The 16006-nt window shown below is 48.1% G+C and overlaps 2 protein-coding genes across 3 annotated transcripts; one reads left to right on the top strand and one right to left on the bottom strand.

Moving 5' to 3' along the window:
- Positions 1-3073: 3073 nt before the first annotated feature.
- On the bottom strand, positions 3074-13484 carry NFKBIL1 (NFKB inhibitor like 1). 2 transcript variants are annotated; one of them, XM_052648595.1, is made up of 4 exons: positions 13376-13484; positions 11959-12235; positions 3937-4158; positions 3074-3809 (listed from the first exon to the last, which is right to left on the bottom strand). In XM_052648595.1, the coding sequence occupies exons 2-4, from the start codon at positions 12221-12223 to the stop codon at positions 3220-3222; spliced, it is 1077 nt and encodes a 358-aa protein (XP_052504555.1). In that variant the 5' UTR covers positions 12224-12235; positions 13376-13484; the 3' UTR covers positions 3074-3219. The 2 variants fall into 2 exon arrangements, with proteins under 2 accessions (XP_052504555.1, XP_052504554.1); XM_052648594.1 differs by lacking the exon at positions 13376-13484 and adding an exon at positions 12634-12822 and having other exon boundaries at positions 3075-3809.
- On the top strand, positions 13039-14931 carry ATP6V1G2 (ATPase H+ transporting V1 subunit G2). Its single transcript, XM_052648597.1, has 4 exons — positions 13039-13152; positions 13771-13854; positions 14133-14233; positions 14758-14931. The coding sequence occupies exons 2-4, from the start codon at positions 13773-13775 to the stop codon at positions 14929-14931; spliced, it is 357 nt and encodes a 118-aa protein (XP_052504557.1). The 5' UTR covers positions 13039-13152; positions 13771-13772.
- Positions 14932-16006: the final 1075 nt, after the last annotated feature.

Below are 16006 nucleotides of genomic sequence, written 5' to 3'. Positions count from 1 at the left end.
CCCTTTGAGGGCAGTGACTTATTTCATTTAAATCCATTGTCTAGCAGAGCACTCTGCTCCCATCAGGTACTTGATAAAAATTTGGTTGTCTGAAACCAACTCATTTTCCCCTCAGCCACATACCTCCTTGGTTTAGGGTACTCTGGGCTTTCTTATCCCCTTGGCTCGAACCTTGGAGCCATCTAGGACTCGTCTTCCCTCACTCCCACCATCCAATCAGCTGGCACACCCTAATGACTTATCCCTCTCAAAGTTGTAAGATTTGTCCCTTCCTTTAATGCCACTTGGAGTTATTGGGACTTAAGTAGAGAGTACACAGGCTTTGGGGTAAAATGAGTTTAACGCTAATTCCATTACTTTGTAGCTGTCTGACTGTAAGTTACAGTACATTTATGAGCCTCAGTCTCATCTGTATAACGGAGATCCTTCTGGACAGCTGCCGGCAGGATTCTGATGTTGGGAAAAGGGTGTGACATGGTTAACACGTAGTATGTGTCCCCCACTGCCCACGGCACCTGTCTTCTTTACTCCTTGGCTGTACACGTGCAGTAGTCCCTGCCCCCTTCTCTACAGCTGTCACAGTGCCACTGGCTGCCAGTCCACACCCCTAACCTTGACATTCTTCGTCCTTTCCTCAGCACATGCTCCCTCACACCTGCACCCCACCTACCGCAGGATGCTCGCCCTTCCTGAACATACACTGTTTTCTGACTCTCAGCCTCTGCTCAAGCTGTTTCATTCCTCTCCAGGGCCCTTTCATTCAACCCCTCCCCCAGAAATCCCACCTGTTCATCAAATGCCCTCTCCTCCCTCAGAGCCTGCTGGGTGCTTGCAGATGGAACACCCCCCCCCCCCCTTACCATCTACATCCACTGTATCTTACTCTATCTGGTTCACTCAGCATGCCTTGATCAGTTGATTAGGTCTGCATCCCCTACTGGACAGCAAATTTGAAGCAGTTTGCATTTATCTTTGGGCTACTTGATGCTCAGCTGAACTGCACTGAAGACAGTCCCTCCCACACCCTTTTCCTGATTTAACAAGATCTGCCCCAACCCCAATCTCCCAAGGGACCCTCTTCAATCTCATCAGTCTCATTCCCAACCCCATGTCTCTAACTGAGCCCCAATGCACCCTCCACTGAGAAGCAATTTCTCGTTCCAGCTCTAGAGCAAGGCTGCACACGTCCATGTCCCCAGGGTTGCACGGAAGGCTCTGAGTCACCCCTTGGGGATCCCTGCTTCCCCTCCCCACCCCAACTGTGGAAGACAGGATGCCTGCCTCCTGGCCCCAGGGGGTCAGAGGAAGCCAGGGCCTCTAGGGCTCAGTATTTTTATCAGCTTAGGAAATAAGAGACACAGAAGCGGAAACCGTGTGGTCAGAGAAAGTGAACAGCCCTCATCTCAGGGGAACCCCCAACCGGGCTGGGGGCCAGACACCCGGGAGAGACGTTGAAAAGAGGGAGGTCGGGGGGCCAGAGAGTGGGACTTACTTTGCTTGGGTTTTATGTGACTCGCACAGAGGGGCCAATGATGTGCTTAAAAACCAGACTGTCTCCCGGGTGAAGGAACAAATCTGGACACCAGAGTTTTCTGTTGCTCACTTCTCAAGCCCCAGCTTAAAGATCCTAACCCCAACTCCACCCCCGCCACTTCAAACTTGAGCTCTTTGCATGCTACTTCCGAAGTCTCCGGCCTGTGAGAGGAACCGGACGCTTGGGCTGCTAACTGCTCAGTCTCTTCTCTGAATCACGGCAGCTTCCTCTCACAGGATCTTTCTCATCAGCCCTCCCTCCTCCTGCCCCCTGAACATCTGCCAGGTCCTGGGAGACCTGGGGCCTGTTTGCTCTGTGTCTTCTCCGAGGGTCTCACACCCACCTTGTGTGCCCATGCTTCCAGAGACTTCCCCTCCCCGTCCCCCATCGCCCTCTGCTTCCACACCTGGGATTCTCCTGTGTAGACCAGCATTCCATTCCAAACCTGAAAAATAAGTTCTGATTCACAACATTCTCTGGTGCAGACATGTGTGGACTGCGCACGTGCCAGCGCATGCCCATTTCCTCCTGAGTCCTGCCCCTGAGTTCCTGCCGTGTCCTGCCAGTACTGTGGGATTCCGCCGGTGGTGTAGGGTGCGGAGCTGTCTGCAACTTCCTACCCTCGTTCAAGGGAGCTGAAGAGGGGACTGAGTTTGAAGAGTGGAAGAGATGGTACTCCCGCTACCCTCCCACCTTAGGAACCCTGGACCCTCTCCCACCACCTGCCAGGACCTTTTCCTTAACCTCAGGAAAAGGGGATGTTTATCTGGAAGGCCAAGACTGGGCTGCCCAGAGATGGAGCCCAGGTTTGGGATGGGGGCAGAAGGTGGCTGGAGGAGTTGAGAACTGGAGCCCTGGAGGAGGAGGGTCAGGACTGAGAAGCCCGGGACTGATGGCCTCGGGTGTGGATCTCTGGTTGCCCAAGAACAGACAACCCAGGTTACATAATTTGGCTCTTTCCGCCTCCTTCCCCTGCTCCTAATTTTAGTAGCTGAAATTCCACTCCCCCACAAGGGCTCTTCCCTTCTCCTCTCTGCTTCTACCCCCCATCCTCCCACCACATTCTCATGGTCCCCCAGCTCCAGGTGCCCCCAATTCAGATCATTCAGTGACTCAGCAGAGGGAAAGCCCTGTGTTAGGGGAAGAGGGTGTTAAGTGGGGAGGAGGATGTGGTTCTGGCTGGGGAGGGGAGGGAAACTAGCTTTGTTCCCCTTTTTGCCTCTGTTCACATCTATTCCTCCAACCGCTGACTGAAGAGTGGAGAGGAGCCCAGCATATGAAGGGGAGAGACTGGAGGGCAGACAAGCTGGGTCCTCTTGGCGCCGCCCTTATGGGTGGGCAGGGGGCTTCTAGTCTGCAGCAGAGGGCACCAGTCAGTATGCGCCTGCATGGTGCAGGGGTATAGGAGCTGCAGGTTTTGGCATGTGGAGTGGGAAATGAGAAGTCATGGGTGATGAAAACCACTGTGATGGAAAAAGGCAGAGGAGACACCGGGTGTGCAATGTGGAACCAGGTCTTATTAGGAAATGGCAGAGTCAAGGAGCAGGGTGGTGGCCCGCATCCCCCCACCCCCACTCATTACAAGTTTTGCTCCCACCCCATATCCTCTGCCCTTCGGTACTGGCCTCCTGACCTTAACCTTCCTACTGTCTTGCCCTTCCTGCAGTTTCTCATTCTCCCCTCAGTCACTTGAGGGCCTCTGCGTGGCGATTCAGGGCCTGAGAAAGGGCGGTCACGGCTCCCATCACTCGGCCCAGCTCCCAGGTCTCAATCTGGCTTCGGAATCGCTGCAGGAAGCGGTCAGGGTGCCAGCGGACCTGCTGGACCCTCAAGTACCTCCTGAGAGCCCCCTGTTCCTCCAAGGGGGGACCCCTGGCCACCAGTGCTGCAGCCATGGCTTCTGGGTCCCCTCCCCCAGGGCAGGGCCAAGGCACATCACCGAAGCGCCAGAGTCTGCCCCGCCCTGAGCCTCTGGGGTGCTCTGCCCGGGGCCCGGCTCTGGCCGGCTCCGGAGCGCGATTCCCGAGCGCCTCCTGCGCCCTCCGAGCTCGGCTCTCACGCAGTTCCTCCTCCTTGGCCCGGGCTCGCTCTCGAAAGAGCCGCTGCTCCTCCTCCTGCTGCCGCCAGCTGTGCCCGGAGCCCTCGGCCCGTGGGGGTCGGCAGGCTCCCTCTGCCTCACGCCGCTGCTGCTGGCGCTTCTGGGCATGTTCCCGGGCCATGCGATCTGACCAGGCTGAGAAGGACTCGGGTTCCTGGGTCTCATGGGAAGCATCATCTGTTTGGGAGGGCAGGTGGGGGTGGTCTCGGAGAGGCCATGAGGAGGTGATGGGCAGTACGGGAGAAGGGAGCACAGGAAGCCAGTGGGGAAGAAGGGCGGCTGTGGATGGAAATGGCATCCTTACCTTCAAATCTCCCGATGACCTCCTGCCACTCGTCCTCCAGCTCTCCCTGCAGCTTCTGTCTCCATTCCCGTTCCTTAGAGGCCTCATCTTCCTCCTCCTCCTCAGCAGAATCCCAGGGGGGTCCCCAGCCCAGAATCTGCCCTGGGGTCTCCCCATCCTTATTCTTTATTCCCATGGCAGAAGGACAGCGACTCAGCAGTGGCAGGAAGAAATCCGTGTAGGCTGTTGACGGGAGAGCAGTGAGCACAAATTAGCTAGGAGGGCCGCCATCTTGAATCCGGCAGTTCACTCACTCCCTTGGTCTTAGAACAATGGAAGGGTTGCCCACACCGATGCCTCCTGGGTACTACGCAATCATCCTCACTGACAAATACTTATTGATACTTTACCTCATGAGTAAGTGTGGTAGTTTAAAATATTGTCTTTGCAGACCAATTTGGTGTCCTGGGAGCTCCGCTACATCAAATGATATTTTCTAGCTTGCCTCCCTTTGCCTGCATATTCCATTGTTTGGCTTGAAAAATACTGTTACTTTATACTTTTCATTGTGTTCCTCATCCAAAACTATATCCTATATAGAATACCTGAACACCCTGATCTGTACCATTATAAATATACAAACACATAATATTTTTCTTTTTATATCACTTTTCAATAAACTGAGAAAAATAAATATTCTCAGGGAAATTTCTCTCAGCCAGCCTTAGCCAGGGGATGCTGAGAGGGTAATAGAGAGGTAGTCCAGTAATGAATTTAAGCCACTGATGTTCCCAGCAGCAAGGCAAACTCTTTCCAAATGACTGCTGACCTAAGGCAGGGGAAAGGGGTTGAGACAGATGCTCCCAACCTGGCTGACAGGAGGCTGGGGGAAACCAGGAAACGGACTGACATGCCTGAGCTCCCCTCTTCCTGAGTCCTGACCTCAACGCACCTGATCCATTATCAGCTGAGTGCCAACACTGCACCTACCAGTGCCCCCTGCCACAGCCACCAACACCCCCTGCACTCCCAGGACAGAGGAAGGTGAATGAGGCACCCTCTCTTCCTGTAGACCTACTTTTTCTCCCTAGGGCAGGAGGAAGTGGGCCAGCAGTCTTTCAATCTTTATTCACTGATGCTAGAACATACTGGCTGCCTGGCAAAACGATGGGACAAAGGAAGGGCTGTCCTGTCAATACCAGGAAGGCACAAGAGAGAATGGGTCCAGCTTTGGCTGGCCAAGGCCCACTGCCCTCCACCCATCTCCTGGCACACTGGAGTGTCACTCAACGCAAACCACATCAGGTTGAGGGGTGGGGGAACTTCTCTTTAGTACTGATGTGACCTGTCACAAGCCCTCCCAACCTGTCCCACCCAGCAACTGGCCTTGTCTTTCAACAGCTTATTTGCACGTGTGAGGGTGGGTGGGTGCTCAGGTCTGCATGGGAGGTTTTTAAATTCATAGGTTTGAAGGGGTAAGGCCTCCAACTATAAAACACTATGAATAAAATCTGGTACAGCATATTAAATAGCCACTAAAGATTATGTTGGTGTGGGGAAAAAGCAGGCTGCAAAACTGTATATAGGATCCAATCACAACTGTGTGAAAAAAGAGACCAAATCAATGGTTGAAAAAAGCATTGGAAAGAAATATGTGAAAATTCTAGTTTCAGGGTGGTAGACTATGAGTAGCTTTCCCTCCAAGTTGTACCTGATATTTTAATGTGAAAAGGACATAATATGAAATTTTCTTTTCTTTTTAAAGATTGAAGAACAAATTTAATCACTGTTAACAGCTAGGTGTGGTCCCTTTTCAGTCGTGTCTTGGTGTGTATAAACACATGTGCACGACAATTTCTCTTCAAGAGTTACATGTTGTTTGGTAACTTGCTTTTTTCATTTAGCAGCTCATTTATAATTTCCACAGGAGTATACATAGACTACCTCATTCTTTTTTGTGACTGTGTAGTGTTCCATTGTGTGTATGAAACAAATCTTCCCACCCCCAATAGAAAGACTTTGTTTCCAAAAATGATCAGTCTTATACATATGTGTTTGTGGACTCCTTACACTACTTCTGTGGGGTAGATTCTCAGAAGGGGAATTTCTGAGTCAAACAAAATGTGCAATTTTGCCAAACTGCTTTCAAAAAAATTGGTGCCAAGGTACACCCCATCAAGAAAATAGCAGTGCCTAATGAAATTATAGTTTTATCACTTTTAGGAAACTTTTTATATATGATAAGGAATATTATTCAATTATTCTTGAAATAAACTAGGTAATTATCAAAGTATTTTAAAAAAGAATATGAGTGTCTGTGAAGTCCTTCATTAAATCTGAATATCACCAACCCTGTAAATTTTGCCCATCTGATAGATTAAAAAAAATGACTTTATTAATGAAAGTTTTTCATATTCATATTCTTTGTCTACTTTTCCCTTGGATAATATACAGATAGATATGAGAGTTATTTATATAATATGGATACCCATCCTTTGTGTTTATTTCACATATATTGTAAATATTTTCCTCTATCTTTTCAAAGTTTTTGTCATTAAATCTGTGTCTATTTTCAACTTACAGATTTTGACTTTTATTTCATTCTTAGAAGGGTTTTTCTCCACTCCAAGATTATGCCCTTGTGTTTTTTCCTACTATATTTATTCCTAGAAAAAAAATTTGTTTTTCAAAACAGGAAAAAAGTACCAAGTACATATGATAAGCAACCTATTCCTACCACAAGGTAGGTTAATGTATTTTCATTTTTGCAACATAATTTTATTAAAAAAAAAAACCATCAGAGATAAAACTAAAGTTTTCTTTGATACTGTCTTCCAGGTTTTATCTCCCCAGAGAAAACCCTTTCATGAATTTGAGACTTTCCTGTTGCATTTAGATGTTTAATCTGCTGCAATTTATTTTTGAGTCGGGTGTAAGGTAAGACTATTTTTCTCCAGAGAAGACAAATGGTCTGGTATCATTTATTAAATAGTTCACCACCACCCTCTCCAGTTATTTGAAACACCAATTTTACTGACAATTTAACAGTACGGATCAACTTTTCCCAATGTTCTGTAATTCATATGTTGTACTTTTATACTGGGAAAAATAAATGTGAAAAAAAGCTTTGTGGCGTAAACACGTACTTCATCTTAGTGATGGAAGCACTGTTCTTCACCCCAAAATGAGACACGATTTCTGTCTTAATGAGATGTTGATACTAATTGGTACAAAACACTTAAAAAAAATGCCAGATCAGAAGTTTGTATTCAGTGACGATTGAGATGCAGAGGAAGAAAAGGTAACAGTGGGCGGGCTGGTAGGAGAGGGCTTCTAGCAGGAGGTGGGGGCCTACACTGGGTTGTGAAGGGAGAATAACTTAGCAAGGTGGAAAACTTACTAGGGCGGGCAGGAAGGCGACAGGCAAGAGGCAGATAAAAGACAGACCTGCTTGTTGAAAACAGGCTCGGGGTCACTGAAGACAGTCATGGAGCAGGAGTCTCAGGTTTGTGGGTGTGCCGTGGGAGGTTAAGTTGGAAAGGCAAAAGGAACGTAAACCGGATGGCCCAGTCATCTGTAAAGCAGGGCCACAGCCTACTTCTACTGAGCAGATCAAAGTGGGTAATGGATGGGAAATGTCTCATACTGTGCTGGCACAGGGCAGAGGTGCAGTGAATGCTACACTAAGGAGATAAAAACAAAAAAATCAAGCTGGCTTTGGACTTATTCTTTTTGCAAAGATGGTGACAAAACGACCCTGTTTGTCATTGTTCACTCATTCTTGCTGAAGGCAGAGAATGGCTATTGTTGGATTAAGGTATGTTTACACAGGGTCTCTGACAGCTAAGACCACCTCCCTAGGAAGTGTTACCAAAAGCCTCAAAGGTAGTGGCCATTTACTGGCATCTCACTGGGTGTGACAACCCAGCCCAGCCAATTCAGAACGAACTGACACATCCCTTGGACCCACCATGGGAACTGAAGGGAAATCTACCCTCCCCCAGAAGATTCTGGGTCATTTCACCTTTTCAAAGAAAATACCTGGATTTTAAGGCAGAATGGTCCCTAGAGATGGGCCTTCCTACCAAGGAGTTAGAAGGCCACCTGGTGGTAAGGATGGCAGGGGACCAGGAGGAAGGAAAGCCTGAGAGGGCCTGGAAGTGACCTGAGTGTAGGTGAAATTTCAGCAAGGTCCTGACGTTTCTGGGCCCTGTTTTCCTCCTCCTTAAATGGAACCATAATATCAATCTCACATGCTTCTTAGAATTCAATACAGTGAAGGAAGCACCTACCATAAAAGACATTTCTGTCACTAACGAAGCCTTAACCGAGTAATAAAAGAATAAAAATAACAGCACTTCTCATCTTTTGCTGTTGTTTAGTCACTAAGTTGTATCTGACTTTTTGTGACCCCATGGACTCTAACCCGCCAGGCTCCTGTGTCTGTAGGACTTTCTGGAGAATACTGAAGTGGGTTGCCATTTCCTTCTCCAGGGAATCCTCCTGATCCACGGATTGAACCCACATCTCCTGTACTGCAGGTGGATTCTTTACTGCTGACCGCTAGGGAAGCCCTACTTATCATCTAGTGAATACCAAAACTGCACCAAGTGCTTGCCTCACTCGCCACAACCTCTATTCTAGAGAAGCAAATTAGGTTCACGCAGGCTAAACTGGAAAGGGCTTGACACACAGCCCATTAAGCGGCAGGGCTGGAACTTAACGGGGTCTGAGGTCTGCCTCGGGGCATTCTGCTCCGTTGTCATATACAGTATCAACTGTCAAGTTGGGTGCCTGCACTTTGTAAACCTCGTCTCTTTGTTCTAAGTTTAAAAAATATCTGAATAGGTCAGCCTATCTCACTATGTTAGGGGAACTAAACAATAGGGGATTTTTGACTATATGGGGGAGGTTTCGGGGTGTAGGTGAGGTTCCTGTACATTCTTGGGGAGCTGGGGGGGATGACAATAGCAATCAAACTGAGTTCAGATTGCTCATCCACCAAGAGATTTTCATCTAACGTTCTTACTCTAGAAGGAAAGTCTCTAAAAGGGGAAATGGCGTTTCACCTGTTATTTTCTTAGGGAGAGCTGCACCTCTTCTGAGCTGCCTCCACCGCCACTACAGTATCAACAAGCCCCCATCAATATCAAAGGCTTTCCAGAATGCAGATATTTGGGGGATTTGATAAGAGCTGATCTGAAAGTACACATAGTTGACCCTCCATAGCCTCAGGTTCCACATCTGCAGAGTCAACCAACCACAGACCTAAAATATTCAGGGGGAAAAAAAAAATTCCATAAAGTTCTATAAGCCAAAACTTGAATTTGCAGTTTGCCTACAACTATCTACATAACATTTTCATTGGATTAAGTATTTTAAGTAATCTACAGGAAGATAGTGCATGGGTTATATGCAAACATCACACCATTTCATAAAAGGGACTTGAGCACCTGCGGATTTGGCTATCCTGGGAGTGGGGGGTTCTAGAACCAATCCCTCTCAGATACCAAGAGACAATGGTACACTGTATATCAGGTAGTCTGGGAGAGCATGGTTAGCCCTGGTAACCAAACATGTGAATGTTTCTGCAGTGAAATGTATGAATACTGACATCAGTAGGATAACAGCATATCATAAATAGCTTAGCTTCAGGTTAGGTTAGGTTTTTGTCACCAAATGAGTTTGGTGGCAAGCTGATGAAAAAATATGGTTCTTAGAGTGTTTCTGAGTTTCAGAACTGTGGGTAAAGGAGTATGGATCTATTAATACCCACAGGAACAATGGCCAGTATCTAGAGTGCTTATCATGTGCTGATCACAACAAACTGTGGAAAATTCTGAAAGAGATGGGAGTACCAGACCACCTGACCTGCCTCCTGAGAAATCTGTATGTAGGTCAGGAAGCAACAGTTAGAAATGGACATGGAACAACAGACTGGTTCCAAATAGGAAAAGGAGTATGTCAAGGCTATAGATTGTCACCCTGCTTATTCAACTTACATGTGGAGTACATCATGAGAAATCCTGGGCTGGATGAAGCACAAGCTGGAATCAAGATTGCCGGGAGAAGTAGCAATAACCTCAGACATGCAGATGACACCACCCTTATGGCAGAAAGTGAAGAAGAGCTAAAGAGCTTCTTGATGAAAGTCAAAGAGGTGAGTGAAAAAGTTGGCTTAAAACTCAACATTCAGAAAACTAAGATCATGGCATCCAGTTCCATCACTTCATGGGAAATAGATGGGGAAACAGTGGAAAGTGGCAGACTTTATTTTTTGAGCTCCAAAATCACTGCAGATGGTGACTGAAGCCATGAAATTAAAAGATGCTTACTCACTGGAAGGAAAGTTATGACCAACCTAGACAGCATATTAAAAAGCAGACACATTACTTTGCCAAAAAAGGTCTGTTTAGTCAAGGCTATGGTTTTTCCAGTGGTCATGTATGGATGTGAGAGTTGGACTGTGAAGAAAGCTGAGCGCCGAAGAATTGGTGCTTTTGAACTGTAGTGTTGGAGAAGACTCTTGAGAGTCCCTTGGATTGCAAGGAGATCCAACCAGTCCATCCTAAAGGAGACCAGTCCTGGGTGTTCATTGGAAGGACTGATGTTGCAGCTGAAACTCCAATACTTTGGCCACCTCATGCGAAGAGGTGACTCATTGGAAAAGACTCTGATGCTGGGAAGGATTGGGAGCAGGAGGAGAAGGGGACGACAGAGGATGAGATGGCTGGATGGCATCACTGACTCGATGGACGTTGAGTTTGAGTGAACTCCGGGAGCTGATGGACAGGGAGGCCTGGCGTGCTGCGATTCATGGAGTTGCAAAGAGTCGGACACGACTGAGCGACTGAACTGAACTATCACATGCTGGGTGCTTCATTATGTACTGTGTCAGTTGATGCTAAAAACATATGTCACAACATGGGTGCTTTGAACACAGGTGTTATCACTGTGTAATTCTACAAAGTACCACAGAGCAGAGACTATCTAGTTAGGCTTCTGGGATACAATCCTTGCTCTACCACTTAACAGTTGTTTGACTTTGGCAAATTACTCCTCTGTGCTGTTTCCTTATCTGAGAAGTGAAGGTTGATGTTAGTGCTTATATCTTCACAGGGTAGTTGTGAGGATTAAATGAGTTGCTTCGTGAGAAGTGCTTGTGTGCTTAGTCTCCCAGTTGTGTCTGACTCTTTGCAACCCGATGCACTGTAGCCCGCCAGGCTCTTCTGTCCATGGGGATTCTCTAGGCAATAATACTGGAGTGGGTTGCCATACCCTCCTCTAGGGGATCTTCCCAACTCAGGGACTGAAACCAGGTCTCCCTCACTGCAGGCAGATTTTTTACTGTCTGAGCCACCAGGGCAGCCCTAAATGAGTTGCTTTGTGAGAAGTGCCTGGCAGACAGCAAAGGTTGCTACTATTTAATTTTGCACGGGGACAAATGAAGCATCAAGAAAGTTTAGTTACTTGCCCAAGAACACACAGCTGTTAATTGTGGAGCTGGGATTTGAATCCATGCATTGGAACTGCAGACAGTACCCTCTATCTTACTTTTCATACTACAAGCAAACAACCAGTTAAGAGAAAGAAGTAGCTACTAACCTAGATATTGTGGCTCAGACCGTATAGAAACTGCTTGCAATGCAGGAGACCCCAGGTTTGACCCCTGGGCCAAGAAAATCCCCTGGAGAAGGGAATGGCAACCCACTCCAGTATTCTTGCCTAGAGAATCCCATGGACAGAGAAGCCAGGTGGACTACAGTCTATGGGTTGCAAAGAGTCGGACCCTACTGAGCAACTAACATACAACAATCTAGAGAGATGTGAAGCTTGAGTACTAGTTGCTGTTTGGGTAATCTTGGGCTCTTCAGACAGTGGTAGCTCAGTAATGTGGAGGCATAAATAATAGCCATAAGCCAACTTGGTCAAATACTTCCCTGAGTCCCAGGACCAAAAAACTAGCTTATTTCTTCTACCACTGGCCTTCATCTCAGATCCCATCAGTTGCTCATGACCTTGTTCCCCACCAGGCAGACTCACCATCAGGGCCCTGGCGGGCAGCGGCATGCAGCGCCGTGTCCCCATGGCGGTCCTGGTGGGCAGGGTCAGCCCCAAGCCGCAGCAGAAGGCACAGGGCAGGGGCATCGTGGCGGGCGCATGCCCGGTGCAGAGGTGGGGGCTGCCCAGCATCTACATCAAGGCCTGGGTGTCGCTGGAGGAGGGCTTGGGCCCGGACCAGCCGTCCTGCAGACAAATAGCGACGGAAGCGACGCTCTCGGCGTTGGCGACGGGAAGTGGAGGCCATGGAACTCTTGGGCTGAGGAAGAAGGATAAGAAGGCAGCAGTCAGGACCCCAGCCTTGGATGGTCCCTCCCCCTCCATCTCTAGCATTCTCTCTGTTTCTCCCTTCGGTTCCCCATTGCTTCTGACAATTTTCAACAAGAAATGAGGCCAATCCGAACCCTCATCCCTTTACCAGATGAGAAGTTTGAAAAAAATTTTGAGGGGCGCTGGGGTCACTTTTTGTTTAATGTAAAATTTGAGAAAAGGATAAATGATTACTTAAAGGCTCATTAGCCCAGGTAAATTTCCATAAAGGATTTTGTTATATAATACAAAACAGAATGATGGGGGAAATTTTTATCAATAGATACCTGAATTTTAAAAAGTCACAGACAATTTCAAATAATGATCTAGAAATTGAATATAATGTACCCGGCAGACAGATGTAGAGGCTTCTCCCTCTGGGACTTGGGGGGAGGGGTTACTCATCAGACCTGCCCCCCCCCGCCCCCAAAGTACCCCCGGATCAGTAGGCCCGAAGCCCGTGTTTAAGAAGCTCGGAGGAAGGGAGGCGGGAAGGGCGGAGACACTCTAGACTGACGGAAGTGGCGCAAGCCGAGAAGCAGGTAAAGGACGGAAATGAACTGTGAGGCGTGTTACCGGATGTCGTTCCTCCCCGAGGGGGCAGGAGGTGTTTCCTTGGCCCAGCCTCCGGGGGGAAACTAGGGAACTTAAGATAAAGGGTCCGTCTGAAACCGGAAGTCTGGAAGACAGGCGAGGAAAAGGAACAGAGGCAAAGGCTCTTGGGGAGTTTAACCCCGCCTCCTTCAACTGGGAGGAGAGAGGAGATGGTTCAGAGATAGACGAAAAGATGAGACGAGAGAGAAAACAGAGGAGATAAAGACAAGAAAAAAACCGCAGTTAAAATGCAAAACTAAACCCCAAACCACAGTAAGGCCAAGGAAGGGACAGATCATAGAAGAAAAATACAGTAAAAGACAAGGAAAACAACTGTAGGACAAAGCAAATGAGATGAATGGAGAAATTTGGAATTGGAAAGATGTAGCGAAAAAAGATGGAAATGGGAGGGAGAAAAAAGAGGGGAAGAGAAGTTGGAAGAGTTCAGAGAAGCCCAGATATTCTATTCCCAACATACCACGCATAATTTCCTTACCTCCTCACCCCATTCTCAATCTCTCTCTGCCTCCTTCTTTCCTAAACATTCTTCTTTCGGCCGCCGCCCCCCATTTCTTCCAACGGGGAAAGCTCTGCACCTGCTGTAGTTAGCGGGCAGCTTTGGACCTGGTCTCTGCTGCCACCAGGCGGTAATTCTGAGTACTGCCAGTGTGAGAGGTGGGAAAGGAGGACCAGTCATCAATGGGAGGATCAGTTTGGGGGACACACCCGACACAGGAGGCTGAGCGAAAAGGGGAGCACTAAGACCCAGGGGGAGTGAAAGTCTGCAGCAAACAGCTGAAGGAGGATTAGGCATTGTGGGGAGAGGGAAGAGGGGGAGCCATCTGGTACCTTGTGGGCTTCTGAAACAAACAACATCGGTCTTAACAACAGAAATGGCCAGTCAATCCCAGGGTATCCAGCAGCTCCTGCAAGCCGAGAAGCGGGCGGCTGAGAAGGTGGCAGATGCCAGAAAGAGTGAGTCTCATTTTTTCCTTAGGATTCTGGAGAGAAAATTGGAGGTAGAGGGACAGCAGACATTTGAGTCCTTGGGATAACCCAAGACTGATGGAGAGAGAGCTGGGGGCTGCGGTTGCTTTTAGGAGGGAAGAAATGGGTGGGTGATGAGAATCCAGTTCTTGGCTGACAGAGAGAAGGCAGTAACTTTGGGGGAGAGACTGACCCCCTACTCTCACAGTGTGTGTGTATGGGGCAGGGGTCCTACCCCCACTTTCAGTCCTTTCTTCTGCCTCCAGGGAAGGCCCGGCGTCTGAAGCAGGCAAAGGAGGAGGCACAAATGGAGGTGGACCAGTACCGCAGAGAGAGAGAGCAAGAATTCCAGAGCAAGCAGCAGGCAGTGAGTCGTGGGGGAGTTGAGATGGGACCCCCAGTGTGCATGTTGGTGGGTATATCAGGTGGAATGTGTCCAGGGTGATTCCACAAGAAAAAAGGTGGTCAAGGGTCGAAGGGGACCCTGGTGAGGTCAAGCTTAGTTGTATGTAAGAGAGTCTGGGAGTTTTGAAGGACTCGTGTAGCTGGTGGAGGTGGGGGAATGGCTGAGGTCTATGCAGGGTATGATGACATTTGGGGTGGAGGGCAGAGTTTTATGGGCACAGATGGTGAGGATCCTACAGTCTGTTGTAGGATGATGCTGCATGTCAGATCTTAGAGGAGAGGGCATAATGTTGGTCTCTTTGGTGTCCAGATATTTCTGTGGATGCGAGTGGTGTCTATCTAGATATTTCCAAGGGTGGGCATGACTCTGGAGAGGGCCCTGCTTCCTGGCCTTGCTCCAGGACCCTTCCTTCCACGTGCCTGGATGCTTCTTTCTCTGTTTCTGCTTTTTCTGTTCTCTTTTCCACCCTTTCTCCCACTCTGCAGGCCATGGGCTCCCAAGGGAACTTGTCAGCTGAGGTGGAGCAGGCTACAAGGCGCCAGGTGCAGGGCATGCAGAGCTCCCAGCAGAGAAACCGTGAACGTGTCCTGGCCCAGCTTCTCGGCATGGTCTGCGATGTCAGGCCCCAGGTCCACCCCAACTACCGGATTGCTGCCTAGGACCTAACCTAGGGCCTGACTCCTCCTCCCAGTTCCCTCCTGCCAAAAAATCCTCAAGTCAAAACCAACTTCCACCATAATCCTTCTCTCCCTTGCATTCCCTAGAAATTCTAGGAAGCAGGATCCAATGATTCTCCTGTGAAACTTAGACATACCCTGCTCAGACCAGAATCTCCTTATTGCTCTTTTACTGGGACCGTGTAAACTGCCAAGTCACCTTCACTCAGATCCTTTGTGAAATTTGTAGCTTGGAGAAGTAGGGATGTGGAAAACACTGACTTCAGGGCCAGGCAGGCTTGGGTCCCTCTCCTGACTGCCACATGCTGGCTGGGCAACCATGACAAGCTACTTAAACTGTAAGTCCCGTGTCCTTTGTAAGGCTGGAATAATGGTACCTTGTTGTTGCATTAACTAGAAATCCTTCTGTAAAGAGCCTAGTATGGCTTCTAGTAGCTGGATTCAATAAGTGACAAATCTGTGATATTATATGAGCCCCTGCTCACCTGCCAAAACCTAAACACAGCTGTTTTCTCACTTCTGTCTGTGGCTTTCTAATTCTACTCATTCATCTTGTGACCCTCCTAATTCTCTAGAGAATTGGTTCTTCCAATCTTTCCTTTCCCAAAGACCTTATGATCCCTAAAAAGATGAAATGATGGCTTTATTTAGCTTCTCTATTGTGGTTCCAGGAAGATGTTTGCATTTTTTAGCCTTTTTGTCTCTCTTAAGTTGGTCTTTCTCTTTACTGGTTTTCCCCCTTTTCCTATTTCCCCAAAGAACCATCAGTTGCTTACTGCTTCCTGAGATCTAAAGTGATGTTGTGTCCCCTTGTGTGCATGACCTTCCTTTTACATCCTCAACACTTTCCCTTTGTAACAATAAAAGTGTCAATAAAATAATTATGGGCAAATCAACTGGTGGGCTGAGTCAGCTTCCTTTTGCTTCTCATTTATCATTTTCAGTCATTTTTTCCTTGCTTATGTATTCCCCACTCAAAAGGGATGTCCTTTGAAGCTTGTTGGAGAAACAAAAGCAAATGGCACGTAAGTTTTTCTCCTAAGTGAGAAACACATGG

The sequence above is a fragment of the Budorcas taxicolor genome, chromosome 11 (assembly GCF_023091745.1).
Source record: "Budorcas taxicolor isolate Tak-1 chromosome 11, Takin1.1, whole genome shotgun sequence".
Taxonomy (NCBI): Eukaryota; Metazoa; Chordata; class Mammalia; order Artiodactyla; family Bovidae; genus Budorcas; species Budorcas taxicolor.
Note: the sequence above shows the minus strand (reverse complement) of the source record. Positions and strands in the feature narration are given on the sequence as shown.